The 24,590-nt window shown below is 38.9% G+C and overlaps 1 protein-coding gene across 3 annotated transcripts in view; it reads right to left on the bottom strand.

Annotated features, from left to right (window-relative positions):
• LYRM4 (LYR motif containing 4) overlaps nucleotides 1-24,590 on the bottom strand; it is a 94,168-nt gene that overhangs the window by 54,951 nt on the left and 14,627 nt on the right. For 2 of the 3 annotated variants that reach the window (XR_011724382.1, XM_071736510.1), the window contains exon 2: nucleotides 20,988-21,108. Coding sequence is in view for 1 of the 3 variants with exons in the window: in XM_071736510.1 (XP_071592611.1) it covers nucleotides 20,988-21,108 (121 nt within the window). In the remaining 2 variants the exon portion in view is untranslated. Of the gene's footprint in view, nucleotides 1-1,407; nucleotides 1,487-20,987; nucleotides 21,109-24,590 lie in introns of all 3 variants that reach the window. The other variant, XR_011724381.1, reaches the window with a different exon arrangement.

The raw sequence follows: 24,590 nt of genomic DNA, 5'->3' as shown, positions 1-24,590 counted from the left end.
ATCTACACCATCCTTTGATATGATGTAGAGAAACCTCATGAACAGAACACTGTCAATGGAGGCAAAATTTACCTTCTGACTCAGGTCAGATGAAATTAAGCTTTACAAAGGACATTAGTAAAAAAACCCCCAACATTTCTAGCCTTATACTATCTATGCAGTGGTGACTGTAAGATGCACTTGATCCTCCCAGAATAGCAGTATAGTTTACAACACTTTTAATTTCACTCTTATTACCAGTATCTCAGATTCAAATAAACAGACCTGTATTACATAGAACTGGGTTAGGTGGGTTTCTGGGCAAACTACAGCGATGTATTTTCCTGTGAACATTACATAGTATGCCATTTTTAACATTTCTCAACTCCTGCACAAAGTCCAGGTTTGCAAAGATACGTGCCACTGAAATTACAAAAGCTGAAATTTAGGTTCATACACAATGCTACCCAACTTCAGAACAGAATGAAGAATAAAATATTACACAGTATTAAGCAACCCGAAAACCTGTTTTGCCTCTAGTGTCTCACCAAAATCTTTCTGCTTTTGTAGCTTTTCAACTATAATTATAGAATCACAGAATGATTTGGGTTGGAAAGGACCTCAAAGCTCATCTAGTTCCATCCCTCCCTGCATAGGCAGGGACACCCCTCACTAGACCAGGTTGCTCCAATCCCCATCCAACCTGGCCTTGAACACTTCCAGGCAGGGCCATAACTGCCCTGGGCAACCTGTGCCAGTGTCTCACCACCCTTGCACAAAAGAATTTCTTCATCATGTCTAGCATAAATCCCCTTTGTCTTATCACTACAAGTCCTGTAGTCCCCCTTCAGGTACTGGAAGGCTGGCATAAGGTCTCCATGGAGCCTTCTCTTCTCCATCCCCAGAAGCCTAATGGGAGCGGAACTCAATACTGAGAAGGACAAAGTAAACTTGAATTTCTTCACAGAAACTAAACCATACCCTTTAGAACACTTAACAAATTCAAAACTCATATTAACTTCAAATCCCAACCACCGTAAGTTCTCTAAAGCAAAGCTTAAAATCTAGAAGACATTTCCTAAAAGAAAAATATACTCACAGCACCCAGCACCAAAAAGTGTCTTTATATTAATAGAGACAGCCTTAAATGATCTTTGTCATATATACAACTGAAGAATTATCTGGTTTAAAAAGGAAGATTCCAAGACAACGGGTAAAGATAGAAAGGATAAATTATGTTCTTCACTGCTGAAGTTTGTAACAGAACCCATAGTAAAATGTGATTTTTCTAAACTTCTGTTTCTTGAAAGTAGACACTACACTACCTCAAAGCCTTTTCAAGTTCCTTAAATCCACAAAAAAGAAATTGCATAAATATACGCCACTTTCTGACCCAGCTATAAGAGAAAGGGATTACATTAATTTTACCTGTTCATCTTAGTAGAGACCTTTTTTCCAGTGTCATGTTCTTCACATTTGTTCTTTAGCCAGAGGATGGTGCCAGGCTCTTCTCAGTTATGCCCAGTGACAGGACAAGAAGGCAATGGATATACACTTGATCATAGGTGGTTCCATATAAACAGGAGGGTGACAGAGTGCTGGCACAGGTTGCCCAGGGAGGCTGTGAAATCTCCTTCTCTGGAGATGGTCAAAGCCCACCTGGACACATTCCTGTGTGACCTCCTGTAGGTGACCCTGCTCTGGAAGGGGGGTTGATATTTCAAGGTTCCAATTCCTAACTTTCTGTGATTCTGTGACTGAGATGTATTCCATGCTTTTTCCTACTAAAACATTCTGAGCTGTTCAGACTAGTAGTCTGTTCAAACCATTCTTAAGTGACAAAGAGTAACGAAGAGAGGAAAAGTTATAAATTTATAAGTGTAACAATACTACAGTTTAAGGTATCAGATTGAAAGACTAGGCCTTCCTAATACCATATTCACATCTACTCAACACTTACTTTCTGAACAAGGAAAAGAGATGAAACTTTCTATTGCTTACCACAATGAGAGACATTCTGCCCAGTAATTAAATAAATGCTACATTTCTGTCTCCATATTTAAAAAATGCCCAGATGTTATTCAGTGAGTTTGCTTAACTATTGCATAATTTGATGTGAGGTTGTAATATATAGGAAAAAACTGTTATATGGAACTGAAATTTTTCAGGGTTTTAAAATGTCTCTTGACTACAAAGAGTTAAATATATGTCATTTGACAGATGTGAAAACAGGCTGATTCAACAAGTGCTATTACAATGCATACAGCACCACAGAAGCTTCAGGATTCTGGCTAATTGTAATTAATGTATGTTGCAAAGAATTGGTAAGAATGTTAAGTTTTATGTTTGCTGCTTTACCTAAATCCTTAAAGAAACTTACCACTACTTCACTGCTGAGATCTACAGAATAACTAAGGGAAACATCATCCCAGACACAGGTTCTCTCTAAGTAAGTCAAGCCAAATTATGAGTTCAGTTTAAAAAAATCACATGACCCAAAGGGCTACCTGATTATTTATTCATGTTTCTAAAGTTAAGGTACAAATTATTAGAAATTTTGGATTTTTGGTCTCTAAAGTCACATTTGGAAAACAATTCCAGATCCTACCATCATGTGATGTGGAGTCTGATCTTTTCAAAGCACAGTAGAACTACTAATTATAGTGGGAACTCTCACACACAAATGCTTCATTATTTAATTTACAAAGCAACAATCTGGTCATGTCTCATGATGATTCAGAGCGATGTTAACCTGTCTCAGAAACTGTGAGCTCAAACCACAGCAGGCTTCTGAATCAAGCATTTTGAAGTATTTCAGGTCAGTAACACCATTTCATCTCGGAACCATTCTGCTTTAAAGTAGCTGTGTTCCATCTCTGGTGCCAGAAATTAGTTCCCTCTGGCAGCAGCAGGAAATATAAATTAAAATGTGTATGTCTTAAGCAAAAAATGAACTGTAATGAATGGTTATTGATCAGGAGTGACCTCCCTCCACATGCCTGCATGGTCGCTGGGAGAAATTCCACACACTGCAGAAATTATGGCTTTTATCACTGAAGTTTATCACGTGTACTGGCACTGCACTGTACATCCTACTAGCACCACATGATGCATGGCTAAGACTAGCCATGAAGAGCAATTAAAAAAAAAGAAATAATAAGCAATAAGAAAGTGGGTAAAATGTTATGACTTAAGATCATCTTATGTTGTTTTTTCATTACTGCTTAGCACAGGTATGCAAGCAACAGTACACAATATCAAAATAGCCTGCACGCTGTGGCTCTGAGGTAGTCCTGGATCAATTTTGCTTTCTGTGGAGGTTGAAAGCTGGCAGAATACAGGTGCACACATTTCAGAACTGGAATTGTCTCTGTAAAATATCTTTTTTTCTTTCTTGTTTCCAACCAATCACATGTGAACAAGAGGACATCCCACTGCACGTATGTTATCATTTTGTTCCAACCCCCAATTACAATGTTTTAACATACCACTTCATTTGTTAGAAAGGACCAGCCATGATGTACACAGCTCCTAACATACCACCACTACAGAAACTTGACATTTTACACAGCAGGTCTGACTAGAAAAAGGAGGAAGTTGCATTTAGAAACTTAATGTACAGTTGGTGCAGTTCATGCAGAGTGGACATGGAAGCTGCAAAAAGTCTCTCATAGTCACACAAAATTATGTGGAGAACCATGATTACAGCACTGTGCATATGAATTTATTTACTGTAGGGATCCACTTTCAAAATGGTAGTAAAAGATCTACCAGTAGCATGCTAAGCATCAATTTGCATTCATACACAAAATGTCACATTAACAATTCTGTTCTGGAAGTCATGTTAGAAAAGAAGATGTGGTATCAATCTACAAGTGCAGGACCTCGAATATATATGTCCCACTATGATGCACCACAATTTGTTACTTTTTTACAAGACGCAGGACAGGGGGTAGTCAGGGTATTCATTGTCTCTCCCCCTGTGCCTAGGAGAAACTCTTTTAGCTATACATCTATTCTGTAACCCTAGAAGCACCGACCCAAAATGAATTAAGCATTGTGTGTTTAGAAATATCAAATTTTAAGAACTTACAGGCTGAGCCTAATGCATAAAGGTTGCCCGAGAATTATGGAAAGAAAATACAAGCCCCCAATTATTCTGCCATCACAGGCTATGCTTTTATTCCTTTTGTTGAAGAGACCTGGGTAAGCATTACTACAAAAACATGCTAAAATGAATAGCAAATGGCATTTTAAAAAGCTTCACTTCCTACATAGGGTAGACTTGAGAGCAAGGGGAGTAAGCATGTAGGAAGGAGAGTACTTGAAGAAAGAAATAAAAGCACAGTAGCTGGCACTTCTCTGCAATAATATTATCAGCCTGCTGAGAGCAATTACAATAGCACAGACAGCACTTGCTTTATTGTGACCTTATTGAATTAAATCTGAGAAAAAACCTTTGCGATTCAGCAGGGAATTTATTAGAAAATTTTAATGCCAACTTAAATTTGATCCAAAGGCCTCAATAATAAAGGTCATATCCATTACTATACGGTGGGAAACCTTGGATCTCTCTGTTCCTATTTCTACTCTTTTTCAGTTTTGTTTTCTTTGGTAAGAGTAGGTCAGATTCTCCTTCTCCCAGCTTTGCAGCACTGTATTAGAGGCATGAGACTGCTATTTACATTTTAAAAAGCCTTAGCCAGCAAGTCAAATAAAAGAACTCTAATCTCACCTTAAATGGAAACTTGAAAACCAAAACCAAAATCAAGCAGCACTGAGGAAACTCATGCAACACAAGCCAGATTTTAACCCATTTCATGGATATACAAAACATGTAACCTGGTGTTCACTGAATTACTTGCCACAGCTCTCCTGATGAATTGCCATCACAACAGGGAGTCACGTATGGACAGACTACTAACTTACACAGATAGTGTAAAGGCTTTGTGTTTGTATGGCAGCAAGCACCCCCTGCCAAGAGCCTTCAGCTTTTCAACAGGAGAGGCACATGCTAAGCAAGAGTGAAAAATAAAAAAGTGCACCCTGTAGCTTTGCACTCTGTCTGAAGGAAGTATTCCTCACAGATTTTCAGAATAGCTATGTGAAGTGACTCTTCTTTTAGCTGAAGACTTAGGAAAGAAATAGAAACATATAAGGACTGTACTTGACCAAAAGATGAAAAAGACCACGAGTTCTTCTTTTACACTGTATTTTCAAAGATCAAACTGTATGAGAGGGGGAAAGCTCATGTTCTCATATGCTTATGTAATTTTGGAACTTACATGGTATCAACTTCCAGAGTACCTTGAGCTCTTAAGCACCCATATAAGACAGCATAAATGTGTGAAGACAAACCTGGATCTTTGCTATCATTCTGCTCAGGTATTCTCTGAACAGATGAGCCACCTCTCTTTTGAGCCTATGAGAATATACATTATGGATGTTCATTACACTCTTCACTTTCTCTGTAGCCTTGGTACTCACTTGATGCAGGATGTCTGAGGAAAGAGGGAAGGGTAAGTGCCAAGTCTCCTGTACCAGGCTCACTTAGGTTTTAAAATATACCCCACTTCATGATGTGGTAGCAGCAATTTCAGTCTTCCTCAAAAGTACTGGAATATCTGCAAATTGAACTGCTTTAACCTACTGTTCAGGCTATGCTTGCATTAAATATATTTTTGGAGGATAACGCATGGATATCTTTTGTGAACTTAATTCACACATCATTGTAACATTCTTCACTAACAGCAAAACTAAGTTTAATTTCACATACATCTCAGGTATCTTAGCAGGTTTAAAACCAAAAAGGCAAATACAGTTTGAATGCCACTGAAAGGTCACCACTCATTAAACTGATGACTTGTGTTCACACATTCATACACTGTCCCAACCTTACCTTCTAGACATTGATGCCAACGACCTCTGGCTCAGGACCTGCACAGCAGAGTCTGGGCTCTATCAGCTCCCAGGGGTGCCTGCTTTCAAACCTACACATCACTTATTCACACAAGCACCCTATTGCAAAGCCCTCTACACACACACTACGAATGTATTTAATCTGCCATGCTAAAGAAATTGGCTATGTTTTTGTCTCCTGAATTGCTTTACCCTTCACAAAGAGACTGATTACACATCCATGCTTTTACACAACCTGCTTTGGTAACCACTGTAATTTTGTTTGTTAGATAGCTGTGTCTTAGCTGACTTGTCTCATGCAAAAAAGGAGCACGAGGCTCTATTTATTACTTTTAATTCTTGCAGGAAGTCAACAAAATGGCTTCTAGACTAAAATCAAAACAGGCAATACTTTGTCTTTTCATATAAAAGCCTTGATGTTAGACTACAGACACGTTGGTTTTGTACAGCAAGTATAACATTGCTGAGTCTGATCTCTTTTTTTTCAGGGTATGGGCAACACATAATTTATTAATTTAGTAAGATGAGGACAGGAATTACAGAAACAGAAAATTCAATCGTGACACTGGGTTGGATGCCATCAGGGTTCATGCTGGTGTTTAGCTCCCCTGTTTGGCAGACATTTTTCTCTCATACAAGCTCAAGCAAGCAAAAAAACCCATTAATCTATTGACAGTAGTTTTCAATTAACAGTATCTTATTTACAATATGGACAGATACAGTATTTTGGAGTAAATACTACACAAGGATCTAGAACAAAAGAGGTCTGAGGAACAAGAATTCAGACGCTTCTGATCTTGAATTGCTCAAATGACAGAGAATTTTGCTACCAGCATCAAGATCTGGATTTTTGAATTGGTTCTTTTGTCTCCTAGGACTTAGATGCTGGTGAATTTTTACACGGTCCTTGAATAAAGGGGTTTGTTATCAAGTTCTTCTCCTTTTCAGCTGATTAAAGAAGTTAGTCAAACTCATCTTCCAGCTCTTCCAGCCCCTCACCTGTTTGTTCTTTCCAAAATAAGCATTTTCCTAATCTCATTTTCAACTTAAAAAAATGGTGTATCTCTAACTTTATGCAAAGTATAACTTAATTCTACAGCATTTCAGATAACTAATTTAGTGAACAGTTCCTTCTACAAGTAGCATTGTCATGTTAGGCCCTATACAGCATGATATTAAAATAATTGATTTTGTATCATATTTGAGTCCAACAACATTGTTAACTTTTAATCTCAATTTTTGTATGTTTACTTGAAAAACTTCAGCCCACCTTTAAGATCTCAATTAAAAAGATAAGTAAAATTGCAAAACCCACAAGCAGCTGCTTCCTTACTTCTCTCTTAAGTTTGTGTTCACACTGCCTCTGACTTAACTTGCAAATAACAGCATTAACTATTGAGTCTTTCTTCACTGTTCATTACTCAGTATTTTAAATACTTATATTGCCTCCAGTGTGGCCCATAAAACATTGTAAGAGTGACACAATGTGGTCAGCATCCTGCCAGCTTATTGTCTAAGAAGGTATCTACAGTCTTCAGCTACTTGGACCTAGGGACAAAAGAGAATACAAGACAGAAGACAAAGGCACACCTACTGAGATAGACAGTGTTGTAAGACTTACAGTATCATGCTTTAATTCCTACTGTAAGCATACTTTGGGAACCTGGGCAAATGGCTTAGTTCCCTATGCACTGAAGTCTTTAAACGTAAGCTTAAATGTAAACACAAGCAGCCTCCTTAATTTCCTCCTCAATATCTTAAGGACAGGCACGTGTTGAAATACACAGTTAAAATCAGAGTACATTGATCACCCATAGTTCACTGCTACTTCTGTAAAGGAGCAGTAGCAGGAGGAATTCTCTCTGCCCTCTGACTTCCTTGGACAGCTGGAGAAGGGAAGCAGTCTCAGTGCTTACAAGCCCCTTGGGACAGCATAACAAATGCAGGTGTACTGCCACACCCACAGAATTAGTAGCAATAAAACTAGCACTTGGAAAAGACTTTCTTTTTTTCACCCGTAGAGTACATATAGTAAAGATATTTTATGGTCAGTGGGCTAGTTATTCAATGCTATTCTACAGCACAACTTTGGATACCAATTTTTCCTCCTCCTCCCACATGAGCATACATAGAAATCATTTAAAAGCAATTTACGTCAGACTGCTTAAGGAGACCGTTAAAAATATAATGTATGAAGTTAACCATTGGCATGATTTATTATTTAAGTTCCACTGTTATAACTTGACAATTAAGAAATATTGATAAATGTAAACACATTATTGATGTCAATTAAAATGTACAGGATTGATTAGCCTCCCAGAGGTATACTGGTACAAGCAGTTAGAGAGTAATCACCCCCAATACGTTTTCACTACAGACAAATGTGCACAGAAATTAGACTGCTGTGAAACAAAAAGTACTTTCAGTTAAAATTAAGATAATTTGAGCACATAATCAAAGCATTGGGTCAACAGAAAAATCAACAGAATTACAAACACAATCAGTATTAATGTGAAAGGCTGAGGCCACATAATGCTCTCACCAACCATACGGTTGGATGAAAATATGCTTAAAAATTATCAAAGCAACGGCTCAGCAAGTAAATTTATGCCCCTAGGAGAAGGACTATGAAAGCATTTTCTGGCCTCTACATTGTAATATTCATAACTGCCCTAGAGAAGGACAAGACTGTGCTTAGAGTATAAACATCAGACTTTTGTTTCAAAGTACATTTTTATGTACATTCTACAGGTGACTGAATTATAAAGGTGAACTTAAAACTCCACTTAGAAGTGGTTCAGTTCCTGCAAAGCCAACAGTCTAAGGGCATTCGAGCAGTCCATACCTTGGAGGGAGGAAGCATGTATGGGACATATCCCAGAGAGAACAACAACAGGAATAAGTCAATTTGTGTTTTAAATGTGACTGAGAGAGTTTGGGCTCCTTCTTTCATTTTCTTTTTACCTGCTTTCAGAATTAATGTACTGGCATAATGCCTGTCACCAAGATGAAGGGCACTGCAGCTATAGCTTTTAATGACCAAAAAAACCCCAGGCTCACCTCAGAAAACACAGAGCTAAAGTCAGCAGCAATGCACCAGTACCAAGGAGACTGCGTAAACACTAAACCTCTCTGTATTCTCTTGTCTAGAAAACAGTTCTCCTTGCTTAAAATTCCAAGGATCAGACATGCTGATACTGGAGTCTAACAACGTTCTCCCTAAAGCTTGGCCTTCATCATAACTTCATGGATCAAACACATTTCCCTAAAATAAAAGCAACTTAATTCTGAGCCACTAGACAGAATTGAAATGACTGCAAAGAAGATAAAATTGAAATCTAACACATCAATGATAAACCTTCTTTGTTTCCAAGAGCTTTGTGTGAAAGCCACATATGTGTTTATGGTTTTTGTAAAGATAAAACTTGATCACTGTTAATTTACCTGGCTGCACAATTCAGTCAAATGATACGAATTACAGAGACCACATTTGGTATTCAATGGACCCCCAGAACACAACAATACATACAGACACACCAGACAGGACTGTGAAGAAGTCTTATTAAAAATAAATAACCTTTTTTTTTTCAGGATTTTATTAAATGACAGTTAAAGTTGGTGGGTTTTATAAGTAAGTTTCATTTTTTACAAGCAATTTTAAAATAAGAAAACAACTGGTACTATGGAAGAATTGTAGTGACTGAACCACAGAAGAACCACAAAAATAAAATGGGGAAAGCCATCTGGCTTGTGAAGCCAGATTCTTGGAGAAAAGAGGACAACAGAGATCTTTGCAGACTGGCTTTATGAGGAAAATGAAGATGAGAATGAATTCTTTAGTCCTGACAGACTATCTGTGGGAGAAACAAAAAAGGCATCTGATTTAGTATCAGGGGAAGATTTTACCTATTGTATTTTCTGTGTGCTGAATGGAGAAGCATGGCCATCTGAAAGGCCAGAAAAGAACACAAGTAGCTTAAGGAAGAGCCCTCTTCCCTTCTTTAGCTGTAAAGGGAAAAACTGTAACTATGATATGATGAGACTCACTGAGCACGGGAGGACAGGATGTTACTTAAAAAAGCGTTGTACCTCAGGTACAGGACTAGGTGACTTGTCAGATAGTGAGGGTATCAACACCAACATCATCATTCTGAATTACTGCAGTTCAAGGCAGCAGAACACAGTTCTGAGGTTCTGATGCAGTGTCAAAGCTCCTCCTGGAGGGCAGTGTGCCTGCTCAGCTGCGGTGCCACTGACCCTCACACTGCCTCCTTTCAGTCAGCAAACTGAAAACCAGGAAGGAGAGTTTTCTCAACAAGGAAAGTGAAATAAAACAACAACAGATTAAAAAGCATTCAACAAACTCTGGGAGATCAAAACAGAGATCACTGTTGTTATAACAGCACTGTTGTGTCTCTCATTATTTTTCAGAAGTCCAGAACAGCAATCCCTTTCATTACCCCTGAGTCTAGCTGGGATTAAAACTGGTTTACCCCATGGAAACACCACTGAAAAGGAGCAGTCAGGAGAGATCTATGTTCTTACATGAATGCAAGTCACAAATACATTGGAAAGGTTTTTACAATGTCATATGTTTCATAAGTAACACACAGAACTGCCATGCTTCTCTTTCTCCTGTTCAGTAAGTAAAAAAAAAAAAAAAAAAAGACAAAAAAGACATCCTTCACAAATGTTCACAGACACACATACACCACACAAAAAAAAAGACAAATTTCCTCAAAGTCATTAACTTTATTGCTAGAAGCTCAAACTACAAACCCTCCCTCAAGCAGCACCACTACAAATCAGAATGGGCAAGCATCAACTCAAGGTCTCAATGAGAAACATGTCAGAAGTCATTTGAGCTGCAATCAAAACTACCAGCACTTATCCCTGGAAGTGCTCAAGGCCAGGCTGGATGGGGCTTTGAGCCACCTGGTCTAGTGGGAAGTGTCCCTGCCCATTGCAGGGGGTCTGGAAGGTTGGAACTAGATGATTTTTAAGGCGCCTTCCAACCTAAACCATTCTGTAATGCTATGATTTCCATCTTCCCCCTCTTGGCAGTATTTTATATTTATATTAGGACACACGTGTTTGCTGTTACTCGCCTAATCTGGACGAGGTGTCTTGAAGCTTTGTTGGAACAGATACTCCTATGATCTGCATCTGTCTACACACTGAGCATAAGCCCTTGAGACACCAAACATGGGGAAGCAGAAAGCATGAAAGGACAAGGGGTAAATCAACACTTTTCCTGAAAATGTGACCTTTCCTTGCTTCTGGAGCTTTCTTTAGCCCATGCTGGTTCCATTAGTACTGCTGTTTCAAGAAGCTACTGACCAGCCAGGCTGGTGAAACATTTTTGTATGTGGAAGTTTATACCAAGCATCTACTTGATCAGATCCGACGTACTGCAAAGCCAAACTGCTCACTAAAAAGTCCTTCTCCTGTCCTTCAGACAGTTCTCCTCTGTGCATAACATCAGATGCTCAGAGCTCTGAATGCATTATGTAACTACTTATTATTTATGGCAAGGCCCCAATCTCCTGGATAAACCACTAAATAAATGTAAAAAAAATAATTACATCTCTTTATGACAGATAATTAAAGTATTTTAAAAGCACCTGCCAGCACTCAACAGCCTTTATCTTTTTTTTTTTTTTTAAGGAAAGGTTACTGCATACATCAAATGCTGTGCTTTACATTAAGGCCCCCAGACCAGAAGACACTCATTCTACCTCTGAATTGCCTTTGCTTGTAGCCTAAAGATCACTTATAATGCAGGGTCTAATCTGATATTTAATATTGCAGCAGGCTGAACCTGCCACTTGTAATTTAGTCCACAGCATAAAAAACACCCAACCACTTGTAAAAATACGATCTTGATCTCCATCAGGAGAGTTAAATGAGAGCCTAAAGAATAACACTGCTCTGGAGACTCACACAGGTGTAATCTGGAGAGCAATGCTACCTGAAAACAGGTAAGATGTCTGTCATAGTTCCTGAGCATACAAATACTGGAAATTAAGTTACTATGACAGCTCTGGAATATTGATATGTGTTACAATACTGCTTATCTCCAAAGCTATTCTACATGCAAAGATGAAAAAGCTATTTGAAAACGCTGGCTGAAGGGGACCTCACTGCTAACATGTTCTGCAAATGGCAAAGTTCTGATTCACTGGGGTTTCTGTTTAAATTTACCAAACCTTCCTCAAAGTCACCTCTACTGCATTTTTTTTTCTTCGTTCTCCCTCCCTTTCCCCACTGTTCACCCCAACCCTTCTGGATATTTAATGGACATAAAATGCCTTTACTGGAATACAAATTTAGTATAGTTCTGAATATAGTTCCCTCAGCTGCTCCTTGCAAGACTTGTGCTCCAAACCCTTCATCAGCTTTGTTGTCCTTCTTTGGACATCTCTAGTAGCTCAACATCCTTTCTGTAGTGAGGGAAACAAAACTGAACACAGTACTCAAGGTGCAGCCCCAGCAGTGCTGAGTACAGGGGTAAAATCACCTCCCCAGCCCTGCTGGCCACACTATTCCTGATACAGGCCAGGATGCCACTGGCTTTGCAGTACAAACACAGGTATCCAGATACACAGAACACTTCCTGAAGGCTAAGAAGTTCCTTGAGACAGTCTATCCTAATGTCACAACTGTGTAAACTGGTACCAGTTCCCTGAATGGACAACAATAAGCTTTCAATCCAGAAATACACACAACATGTCATTTACTATTTACCTGCTATTGCTGCAAATCAGTCACAGGCTTACTAGAACTGAACTGTGGAAAAAAATGGCAGTATTTGCTGATAAAGCCACAAAGGCCAAGCAATAAAATCCAAACCAGGTGCAGTAAGCTAAGGTGCCTTACCTTTTGTGGGTTTTTTTTTGTAACTGCAACTGAAATTGTTTGTTTTGCTAACATTTATTAAACATGCTTTAATATTTACACTGTTTGGATTAACAGAAATATGCTTCCCTTTGCTGTGGCTATATTACGATCAGTTGATAACACTGCTGTATTAGCACAGTTCTTCAGAATAATTTCCACTTCCATTCAACAGTTATTTGGCTCCATTATACTCCTAAGATGAAATATTGCTAATTAAAGACCCAAGAAGGCTCAGTATTGGCTACAGAGCTGCACTGGCAACATGGCTTGCTTAAAAAAAAGATCTAGAAGAACTGTTCAACTGTTCTTATTTTACACAGGTTTCAAAACAATACCATACTAATGATTTTTACTAGAAATGGCAAGTGTAAAGAAGAAAACCAAGAATATAAGACCAAAATCATAAAGTGATTTGGGTTGTAAATGACCTCATAAACCCTCCCTGCATGGGCAGGGACACCAGACCAGATTGCTCACAGTCCTGTCCAATCTGGCCTTGAACACTTCCAGGGAGGGAACATCCACAACTCTGCACAACCTGTCCAGTGTTTCACCACCCTCACACAAAAGAATTTCTTCCTAATATCTAACCTAAGTCAACCCTCTTCCAGTTTAAAGCCATTACCTTTTGTCCTATCACTACAGGACAAAAAGTGCTAAAAAGTTCCTCCTCAGCTTTCCTGCAGGACCCTTCAAGTACTGAAAAGCTGCTATAAGGTCTCCATAGAGCCTTCTGTTCTCCAGGCTGAATATTACAATTCTCTCAGCCTGTCTTCACAGGTGAGGCTTTCCATCCCTCTGAGCTTCTTTGTGGCCCTCCTCTGCCTCCTCTTGCTCCAACAGCTCCACGTCACTCCTGAGTTAGGGACTCCAGAGCTGGACACAGTACTCCAGGTGGGGTCTCAAGAGAATGCAGTAGAGGGAAAGAATCACCTCTTTCGACCTGCTGGCCACTCTCCTTTTGATGCAGCTCAGGATTAAGTTGGTTTTCTGGGCTGCATTTTCAGCTTGTGTTGAGCTTCTCACCAACCACTGTCCCACATCCTTCTTCCCTGGGCTGTCCTCAATCCATTCTCCACCAAGCCCCTATTTATGCTTGGGATTGCCCTGACCCATGTGCAGAACTTTGCACTTAGCCTGCTGAACTTCATGAGGATGGCATGGGCCCACCACTCAAGCCTGGCAAGGTCCCTCTGGATGGCATCTCTTTCTTCCAGTGTGTTGACTGCACCACACAGCTTGCTGCCATCAGAGAACTTGCTGAGGGTGCACTGAATTCCACTGTCCACGTAATCAACAAACATGTTAAACAGTACAAGTCCCAGTACCAAACCTTAAAAAATGCCGCTCATCAGTGATCTCCACTTGGACATCGAGCCATTGACCACAACTTTTTGAGTGCAATCATCCAGGCAATTCCTTATCCCTCAAGTGGCCCACCCATCAAACTGATATTGTTCCAGTTTAGTTAGCAGAATGTCGAGCACGACAGAGTCAAAACACTTTGTATGAGTCCAGGCAGATGATGTCAGTTGCTCTCCCCTAGTCCACTGATGCTGGGACCCAGGCATAGAAGGTGACCACATTTGTCAGGCACGATTTGCCCTTGTTGGAGCTATGCTGGTTGCCACCAACCAGCTCCTCATTTCCTACGTGCCTTAGCAGAACCTTCAGGAGGATCTGCTTCATGATCTTGCTGGGCACAGAGAAGAAACTGACTGGCCTGTAGTTCCCTGGGTCTTCCTTTTTTCCCTTTTTGAAAATGGGGGCTATTTTTCCCTATTTCCAGTCAGTGGGAAGTTTACCAGACTACCCTGACTTTTCAAATATGATGCACAGTGAGTTGCAACTTCATCTGCCAGCTCTCTCAGGAGCCAAGGATGGATCTTGTTAGGTCCCATGTTCTTGCACAGTTTCAGGCTCTTTAGATGGTCTTGAACTTGCTCTTCCACTACAGTGGCCTGATCTTCCTTCTCACAGTCCCTACCTTTGCCTCTGTGACTTGGGTGGTGTGGCCAGAGCCTCTGAAGATGAAGACTGAGGTAAAAGAAGGCACTGAGTACCTCAGACTTCTCAATATCCTGCATGACCAGCTCTCCTATTTCCTTCTGGAGATGGCTTACATTGACCCTAGTCAATGAATCACTGAATACCTACAGAAGGTTTTCTTACTAACCTTGATGTCCTGACAAGATTTAATTCTATCTGGGCTTCAGCTTTCCTCACCTGATCCCTGGCTGCTTGGACAACTTATTTGTACTCCTCACAGGTTGCCTGTCCTTACTCCCACCTTCTGTAGACTTTGGTTTTACATCCAAGTGTGTCCAGAAGCTATTTGCTCATCCATGCAGGCCTCCTGCTATTCATGTCTGCTTTCCTCTTTCTTGGGATGCACTGCTCCTGGGCTTGGAGGAGGTGATTCCTGAATACTGACCAGCCCTCTTGGGCTCCTCTCCCCTCCAGGGCTTTACCTCATGGTATCCCACAAAGCAGATCCCTGAGGAGGTCAAAGTCTGCTCTCCTGAAGTCCAGGGGAGTGAACTTTTTTTAGTTCCCTAAAGAGCTTAAGTTACATCATTTTTAGTTTTTTTTTAGTTCCCTAAAGAGCCTAAGTTACATCATTGCATGGACACTGCAGGCAAGGCTGCTCTTCAGTGTTACCAGCCCACCCTAATTAATGAGAACAAGGCCCAGCATAGCATCTTTTCTCACTGGGTCCTCTACCACTTGGAGAAAGAAATTATCATTGATGCATCCTGCACTGTTGGTTCATTGCTGTGTTCTCCCTCCAACAGAGACTGGGGTGGCTGAAATCTCCTGTGATCAGTACTTATGAATGCAAAGCTGCTCCAATCTCTCTACAGAGGACACCATTCCACTTGGTTTTCCTTGGTTTGCCTGTAGCAGCCCCACTATGACAACATCAGTCCTTTAACCCTGACCCAGGAACTCTCAGTCTTCATCCCCACAGAAAGCTCAACAGACTCCAGCTGGGCACTGGTGGAGGTTGCCAAATATTCCTCTTCTCTGCCTGTCCTTCCTAAAGAGCTTGTACCCAACCATTCCCACACTTCAGTGGAGCCATCTCACCATGTTTCAGTGATGCTGGTGACATTGTAACCCTGCAGGCATGCACATGGATAACTCCTATTGTTTGTTCCCCATGCTGTGTGTACTTGCACACTTGTGCAGTCTCACACAAAGGATGACATGGGAAGGCACAGCATGAAGTACTTCATTAAAAGACATGGAGCTAAAGTTACTATAACAAGCTAATAATGCAAGGATTAGAACGCACTTGAAACAAGCTGTAAATATGGAAAATGCTGCAAGTGCTCAATATTTAGCGTATCAGTGGCACCCTTCTCATAGTTCAAAATCACATTACTTCATTCTTCTACACACCTGAAAGGAATCATGAGAGAAGTGAAGTTGGAGGAAGAAAAACTCAAATTTATGAAAACTAAAAGTCTTCACTGTCTGCCCCTTCCTCTAGAAAACATGATGACCAGCAGAATCACACATCCTGCCCCTCTAACTGCTCATGGTGCAACTCCTGTCTCCCTGCTAAAGGCTTGTGAAAACCATGATTCTAACAAATTTGGATTATTTAAAGGGACAAACAAAGGCTGTGAAATATCAAATCAATTTCACTGAAGACTACTGTATTTGTGTGATGTCAAAAGCAGTACAATTAATACTGAAGCCTTGAGAAGTGCCAGGAAAACAAAAATAATCCTTTCAAGCTGGACAAGATGATGACTGGTAATTTCCAGGTGCAAGCTATAACTAAGAATAAAGTACTGTGGAGGAATATATAGCAACTAAATGCCCTATTAAAACAGGGATTTAATTAGAGCACATGAGCCTAATATAGCTTTTGAATTCTACTTCTATACTTTCAGTTCAAAACTTGACAGACAGCATGCCACAAAGAAAACTAGCGAATAATTTAAAACACTCAGTATTATCCCAGCTTCAAAGTGGCTTCTCTTGAATCCCAGCAACATCAGTAACATTTCAGCAGTCATTCTCCTAACACTGAAATATTCCAATGATGATGGAAACTCACAAATGAAGTCATAATAATGTAGTTGGGGAATAGCTGTTACAACTATTCTCAAAGGATTTCAAGACTTAGCATCAGAATTTTTAAAAAATTTGTATTTCAAACTTACTTGTGACAATGCATTTCTTAAAATGCCCTTCTTTAAAGGGAAGACACCACTAATTGTGCTGTTTACACAGTAAACACAAAAAAAATCTCCACAATGTTGAGAAAAGAATAAGTAGTTCCTTCCTTTAGCCAAATGAGTTTTAAATTGAAACCAATAACAACCAGAGGAGGACTAGGGCAGAGATTAATGTTCCTCCATGCTTTTCAGCTTTATAAAGCTACTTTTATAACATTCAAGCAAATTGTACAGTGACTGACATGAACAAAATGACAGTAATCTGTCACTATTTCACATTTCCCACTAGGCTGATTCAAATAGTTATTTATGAACCTTACACTTCAATGGTCACTTTGATGACTGAACCATAAATTAGAATATAAAGTGAATATAAATTTAATTTTAGAGTAACAACAAATTGTCAGCAACGTGGGGTATTATTTAATTTCTATTGACACACTATGAAAAAGTCAGCAATACCAAGATCCGCTACATCTTAATAATCCCCAAACTTTGTGAAAAAACACACACTAGATCTCATGTTTGCTTCAGTGCTTCTGCATTTAAAAATAAAACCACTTCATATTATGCTTGGTTAGTTTTAAATATGAAGTCTTAATAATGTCAGTTGACTTCATTACTTAGATCTTCAATTAAACAGGGAGCAAGGATTAATTTTTTTCAACAGAGCATGATTAAATTTGACAGCAAGCAATGAATTTAGAAGCTAAGGTTTTTAATAGTTCTGATGGAAAGATTACTTTTAAGATAGTGTTGGTACTTTCCAATATTCATCTCGTTTTCCAGCTGAAAATGAGATGACCCTGAGATGTAATAGAAATTCTGCAAAGAACAGTAGTTCTGTTTTTTCCAGAAACTTTTTTTTTTTTTTTTCTGAGGGGAGGTGGGTAATGAGTCAGAAAAAAGTAATCCTTATTACCGAAGGAGCAAGAAGTCTTACAGGGACTCATGACTCAAAAATTATCTTGATAACCTAATTTTGTTTTATCAGGTTACTTTCTGTTAAAAACTCCATTGTTACTATCTGTTGCTCCCACAGACATGTAAGAAATACACACACTTCCAAAAGTGAACACAGCATGATGATACTTCGGAAAGTTTTTAAAAGTGTGACATTAAAGATATATTCAAAACTAAGTTTCACTGGTTAAGCAGTGTTACAATTGGGAAATTCTGTCAGATTCTCTTTAATATTGCTTGCTTTTCAAATATATTCTTACTAGGAATGATAAAATATGATCCAATTTAGAACTACTTTAGCTTTAGCAGATTGGTTTCACATGTGAGAGAAACCACTAAAATAGCTGTGATTTGAAACAAGAAACAAGCAAAATCCTGAAGGTATAGGAATTACTGAGGTCATTCTGCATTATTCTTGTACATGCGAGTGACAAAGATAAGCTTAAATAACAAGTATGTAGTAGAAAGATAGGCATTTAATGTTGTTTATTTGACAAGAATTTGATGATAATATATTTAAGATACTGATCTCCATCTTAAGAAAGATTTCTTAAAAAATGGCTTTGTCATTACTAACTACAAAGCAGCAAAATGGGGGAAAAAGTGTAGTAGATTACAATTGTTCTGATTATTTAATGAGCATATCAGAACACTTTTACCAGTGTAAAAATTGGTATATCAATGTTACCTGTTGTTCATGCACAGGCTTATTAGAGATACTTGAGTATGTACAGGCACATATATTTGTTTATGTCTGATCAAAATGTTCACTAGCAAACAATGAACTAAAAATGTCCTTAAATCCAATACTCCTTTACAAAGAAGAGCAAGTGGGTATACCAGTCAGAGATGAACCAAGCATGCCTGCCCTTCCAAATCTTTCCAAGGCAGCCAAAAGAGTTACTTGATTCTGAGGGGTAATCATTAGGCTAGAAGAAAACTTCATTAAAGGTACAAAACAAGACCCACGTCTGAGAAGCAAATGAGTCTGTCCTGTCAAGAGCCTTTTTTCAGGGCAGCAAGGTAATCTGGGTGTCCACAGGACTACAACAGGAGAGATTTTACTTTAAAACCTATTCCAGATCTATTATGGCTCAGTTGAGTCAGCAGAACCATGTTTTGGAAAAAAAAATAAACCAAAAAAACCTGGAAAACATTTATTTTAACACAACTTGCCTATCATCTGAGTAAGAACTGCCTGTTTTTACTTATGCTCAAAGAACCAGCATGAGCCAAGTTCTGCCCACATCAAATCAGGGCACCTCAAAAACCAAGGCACTACAAATCAGGGTCCTCATTTTAGCTTTCTCATTTTAGCATATGCATCTATGAATCAGGAACAACATTATCCACCTATCTCAAATGCTTTGACACTTTGAAATGAACTCTTCAGAAAAAGAAAGTACTTGATATTATAAAAGAGCTCTGCCAAGTAGGTTCCAGTTCAGTTATTTTTGAAACAAAAAGTACAAAAAGTACACTTTAGTTATTCATTTCATGGCAAAACAGTTACAGTGGTAGCCTCTCTAATGTTTTACTGATCTCTTAAAGATACAGTGTTTACATTCTTACAGCCTTCACAGAGCATTTCCTGACAGGTAGACAAGAATTTATCTTAGCCACTATCTAGGAGTGATTTTCTGTAGCATTTTACTATGAGAGATCCCATGTCCACAAACTTATTTCTTTGATGCAGATTTCTGTAAATGGCAGAATTTGAACTGGTGCATTCTAATGTTTTGGCACAACCTCCTTCATCATTTTCTCCAGCCTCTAATACCTCCCTGGAGAATACTGGATATTGAGGCTCTCCAAAATAAAACCTCAAAAGGTTTTTGAAAAAGAAAGAGCTGAAAATGCTACTCATCACCTACAGGTAACAGAAAAAGCATCCCAACATTTTAATATAAATGCAATGAATCAATCCAATGTGAACTGCTTCCATGGCAGCACAAAACAACACCTGTTCCTGGGATAAGACATTTTAAAAAATAACAATGTGCACCAAACTATTCATACTTAATTGTAAAACTGAAGGGTTCAGCTTCCTATTTTTATAACAATACAGCTAACTGACCTGCTGGTTGTTATAAGAATTATGTTAAAATAAACTATGAAGGAACAGGTGCACATATTCACTTGATATTTATGTTAAAACACGCCATGAAGGTACAGGTGTACATATTCACTTGATATTTAATAAAAGTACTACTGAGCTCTGACCAGTGTCAGTAAGTGCAGATTTTGCAGTGAGACAGCTTAAGCATTACAAGGTTCCTTAGAGAGTTAAGGCACAGAAGCTTGCTTTCTTCAAATTTTCAGTGGTCAATATATAGACAGCAGTTATGTATCAAATGTGAAGTATCTTAAGTACAACAATCTGTAATTTATGTCTAAATAATACGGCACCCAGGGGAAGGAACAGAGAAGCTACAAATGCTACTCAGACAAGTTCAGATAAAAATATAGCTTGTGACTCAATTTTTTGCAAAGAAAAATATTTTACCCTCCTTGGATTCATTTAGACAGCATTTACTTAATTAACTTCTGTATTTTCTTGTTCTCCTACTGTTGTAACACTGGATCGGGAAGTGGGGGAAAACAAACACAGAAAGCAAGACTATTTGGAGTTAGTGTCACAGCCACTCTTGTAAACCTGTGATGGAAGGAAGATTTTAAAAAGAGTGAGGAAAGGAATCTAATACACATGAGCTAGAGGAAACAGACACAAAGGAAAATTAGGACAGAACAGATAAGAAGAATGAAGAGACAGTAAAACAAACAGCAGAAAAGTTAGCAGAAGAGCATACAAATTTTTGACAACTAGGCCTCTTCTGGTTAATGGAACATCCCTACATCCCCTATGCATCTAGCATGGAAAAACTGATGGTTCCCACCCTTTCAAACTCAGACATACAAAAAGTAGTGTTCATCCTGAGATGTTTTGCACAATCTACTTTTTATCTGTAATGGCATAAGACAGTTTACTGAGAAGTGCACATGTCTTGGATAAAATGAGAGAACGAAACATACCTGCCGATGAATAACCTCTAGGTTTGCTTTGGCTTTATTCACAAGTTCTTCTATTTTTTCAGAATCCTTTATATTCTTGTTTTCTCTGAAGGCATCTCTTATCCTTCTGATGGCATACATTCTAAACATAAACAGTAAGAAGATGTATTCATAGATGTACTACAGTTTACAGCATTCAAAATGCAGAATTGTATTACAAATACAAATATATATACACACACATATTTTACCTGGTTTTATAGAAAAATCTTTTTATTCAGGGTTTTGCCTTGACTGATTTGAAACAGTGTCCATAATTACTAACTGAAAAAGTGCTCTTACTGGATGTTATTGTAGGAAAATATCATATTACACAAGTCCAGTCCTTACTGCTTGTTACTGCTGTAAACATACTGTTGGATGCCTGGCATGGTTACTGTAAAGCTCAACAACATACAAAAAAGCTCAGAACCAAAAAAATAATCCACAAAAGGCTTTCTGAATCAGACTATTATTCTGCATAGTCTAAATATCATTATTCTCAATTCTACCATCAACATGCATATTACACGTTATTCCTAGGTCTTACTTTGTAATCTGGCAGTCAAAGGTGGACCGATGGACCAACCATACAAAAAAGGACTCCTTCCCCATCAGCCCTTTCCTCTTTGAAAAAGTGGTTTTCACCTCTCAGTCCAACACCTCATCCATTTCCCCACTACGAAGCAATAACAGGACACAAGCTCTGCAAGTTGGAAGCAGGTATCATCCCTCCTCTTAGAAAGGAAGGTTCAAAGTCAACTGCAGTCACCTCTGCATCTCTCCTATTTCTTTTAAAACCAATAAAACCCCTTCACGCAGTCTGCATCGTACTGCTCAATAAAAAAAAGGGCCAACTTCAATATTAAAATAAAATTTTTAGACTGAGCAGTAGCTACTTTCATTACACACATGCTAAGGGAGGAGAAGGATAAATGGCAGTAAACTGATCCTGCTCAGCTATCTTGATAATGTCCCACTTCTCTACCACCACATCACATCAGTATTAATTTTACTAAAGAAACTGAAACCCTATGTGTGGTGCTAGGAAGAAGAAAAAAAGCTGCTGCAAATACCACAAATAGTGTAATATTTCAACAGCTGTTTTAAGTCTTGTATAAAAGTTGTATAAAAGAAACATGAAACAAAATTCTCTGAAACACAATCATAAAAAATTCCAAAGATGATGTCAAAAACCAAAATATTCAGGGTGGGGAGAGAGGGGGGGGGAGAGGAAGAAGAAAGATGAATAGCCAGCAGCACTCCATAACATTAGATGGTGCTGTGCAGCTCCTAATGCAGCCTCCACCAACCAAGCAGCATATTTTCTCTGTAAATAAATAATAAATTCATAAATAATACATTTTGTTCACTGGAGTCAGGATGGTTGTGGAGTGCCACCCTGCTGCCACACAGCGGCAGATGGTGTGTGCTTTTTAATTAGGGCCTGTTCACCTATAATGTGACACTGGGGTGCATGAGTGAGTGAGTGTGTGTGTTTGCATGTGTGAACTTAATAGAATGTATTAAATATGGAAGCTCATTCCCATCTGCAGCTGCTGCCCAAGCAAGATTTGAAGGGGAAGCAGCTTATTTCTGCTAGAAAAGTAACAACCCCAAATCATTAAGATGCAGTGTAATTTTGTTGCTTTGCACCAAATAGACTTGAAAGCACTACATATACACATGTAGGGTTAAACTGCAGAAACATTAATATTTTCTGCAAGAAAGGGAGGCTTTCCAAAAGCTACAAAGACTAATTTTTTTCCTTTTATAATTTCTTTAAACCTTTATGAATGTTAATAGCCAAATAAAGTTATTTTACATAGCCTTTAGCACAACCTTAATTCTACTGCTAAATCTATACATCTCCAGTATTCTCTAAGCACACTTAAAAAACCAGATGAACATCCTGGTACTACTCTTTACTGAGATTACATGGAGATTCAATATATCACTTAAAATAAGAATAACCTGAACTCAAAGCTCAAACTCAATACTATAATGACTGTAAAACCATACTTTCTTCCTCATTGTGAGGCGCCAGGGGAACATTTCACCAACACTCAAATTCTTTGAAAATTATGTAAAAAGTGTTAAGAAATAAACAAACTGGTAGTTTTGATGGTTGGTTTTGGTTTGGATATTTTTGTGTGTTTTGTTTTGTTTGTTTTTTAAACAACAGCTCTTTATACACAACAGCCCTTGTGAGCAGGGTCAATTCCAAAATTCAATACACTTGTCCTGGTTTGGGCCAGTATAAAGGTGATTTTCTGTCCTGTACTTTTGCTTTTAGCTAAGCCTCTTGTAAGTAGCTGCACTCACTGAAATTAACAGCAAGTTTCTCAGATAGTGTCTGCTTCTAGGACTAATAACACTTGATGCTTATAGTTACTGCTAGAGACTGGTGTGCAGAGCCAAGGACACTGCTCAGCTCTGATGAAAACATTTATCCTCCAGAAGGCAAAAAGAGGTCCCACCTGCAGCCCTCCTTTGGGGAGGAACAGACAAGATAGATGCCAGAATTGACCAAACAGAGTATTCCATCCCATATACGTCATACTCAGTATAAATTAGAGGGATCACGAGGGCCAAGCCAGATTTCCTACTTCCAGCTTCCAGCTGCCTGCCCTTCCTGCCTTTTCCTGCTTCCCTTCCTTCACCCGGCATCTGGAAGGATCCCGTCCATTCGTCTGCCTGTGCTCCTGATCCGTGCCAGCCCTTATCTGTGTGTTCCTGCCTCCAGTTCCCGACTGCTGCCGACTCCAGGAGTCCAGCCTGGACTTTCCCAGGGCTGCCCTGCAGCCTCAGTGGTGACGTGAGAGCTATTGGGGAAAGGGGTAGGAATGGGTTATCAATTTTCCTGTATATTTTTATATATTTAGTAATTTTTTGCCTTTTTATCATTACTGTTTTATTAAAGCTGTGTAGTTTAGTTTCCAAGTCTCTCCCTTATTCTCTCTCCTTTCTTTATCAGGGAGGAGAGAGAGATTAATAGAGAGCGTCTGTTACTCGGTTTAATTGCAGGGCCAGTGTTAAACCGTGACAACACTCACCATTTCAAGAGTTTCTGAGCTGTATTAAAAGCTAACACTGACACTAAGGCTGTGATATTGCTGCAAGTCCATGGACAATGGAGCTCTTCTGAAATTACAGCAACAGGTATAGCAACATGTAATAACAAATGCACACTATGAAAAGAAGCTGTTCGTTCAGACATCTATATGTTGTTTTGTTTTTTTTTTTTAAGATCACTACTCCAAAGATCTTCTGGTTGATGAAAAGAGTAGCCAGCTAATCTAGTGGTATGTACTTTCAATCCAATAAGCATAAACACTAAACCAATCATGTACTGTTGGAGTCACAACTCAAAATGCCAGTGGCAGACAACAGATGGCTATCTTCAGAAAACTTTACATTAGCCTAAAAGAATAAGTATCTGAAGACAGAGTGACAGATGAAAAGCATACCTGAAGTGACACAGTTGCTGTATTACTGATGATTATTTACCCAAGCTGGCACAACAGAACTGAGGGTATACAACACTGCAGCAAGTGAGCGAAGGGGAACTACTACAATTTTGCT

The sequence above is a fragment of the Heliangelus exortis genome, chromosome 2, assembly GCF_036169615.1.
Source record: "Heliangelus exortis chromosome 2, bHelExo1.hap1, whole genome shotgun sequence".
In the NCBI taxonomy this organism is placed as follows: Eukaryota; Metazoa; Chordata; class Aves; order Apodiformes; family Trochilidae; genus Heliangelus; species Heliangelus exortis.
Note: the sequence above shows the minus strand (reverse complement) of the source record. Positions and strands in the feature narration are given on the sequence as shown.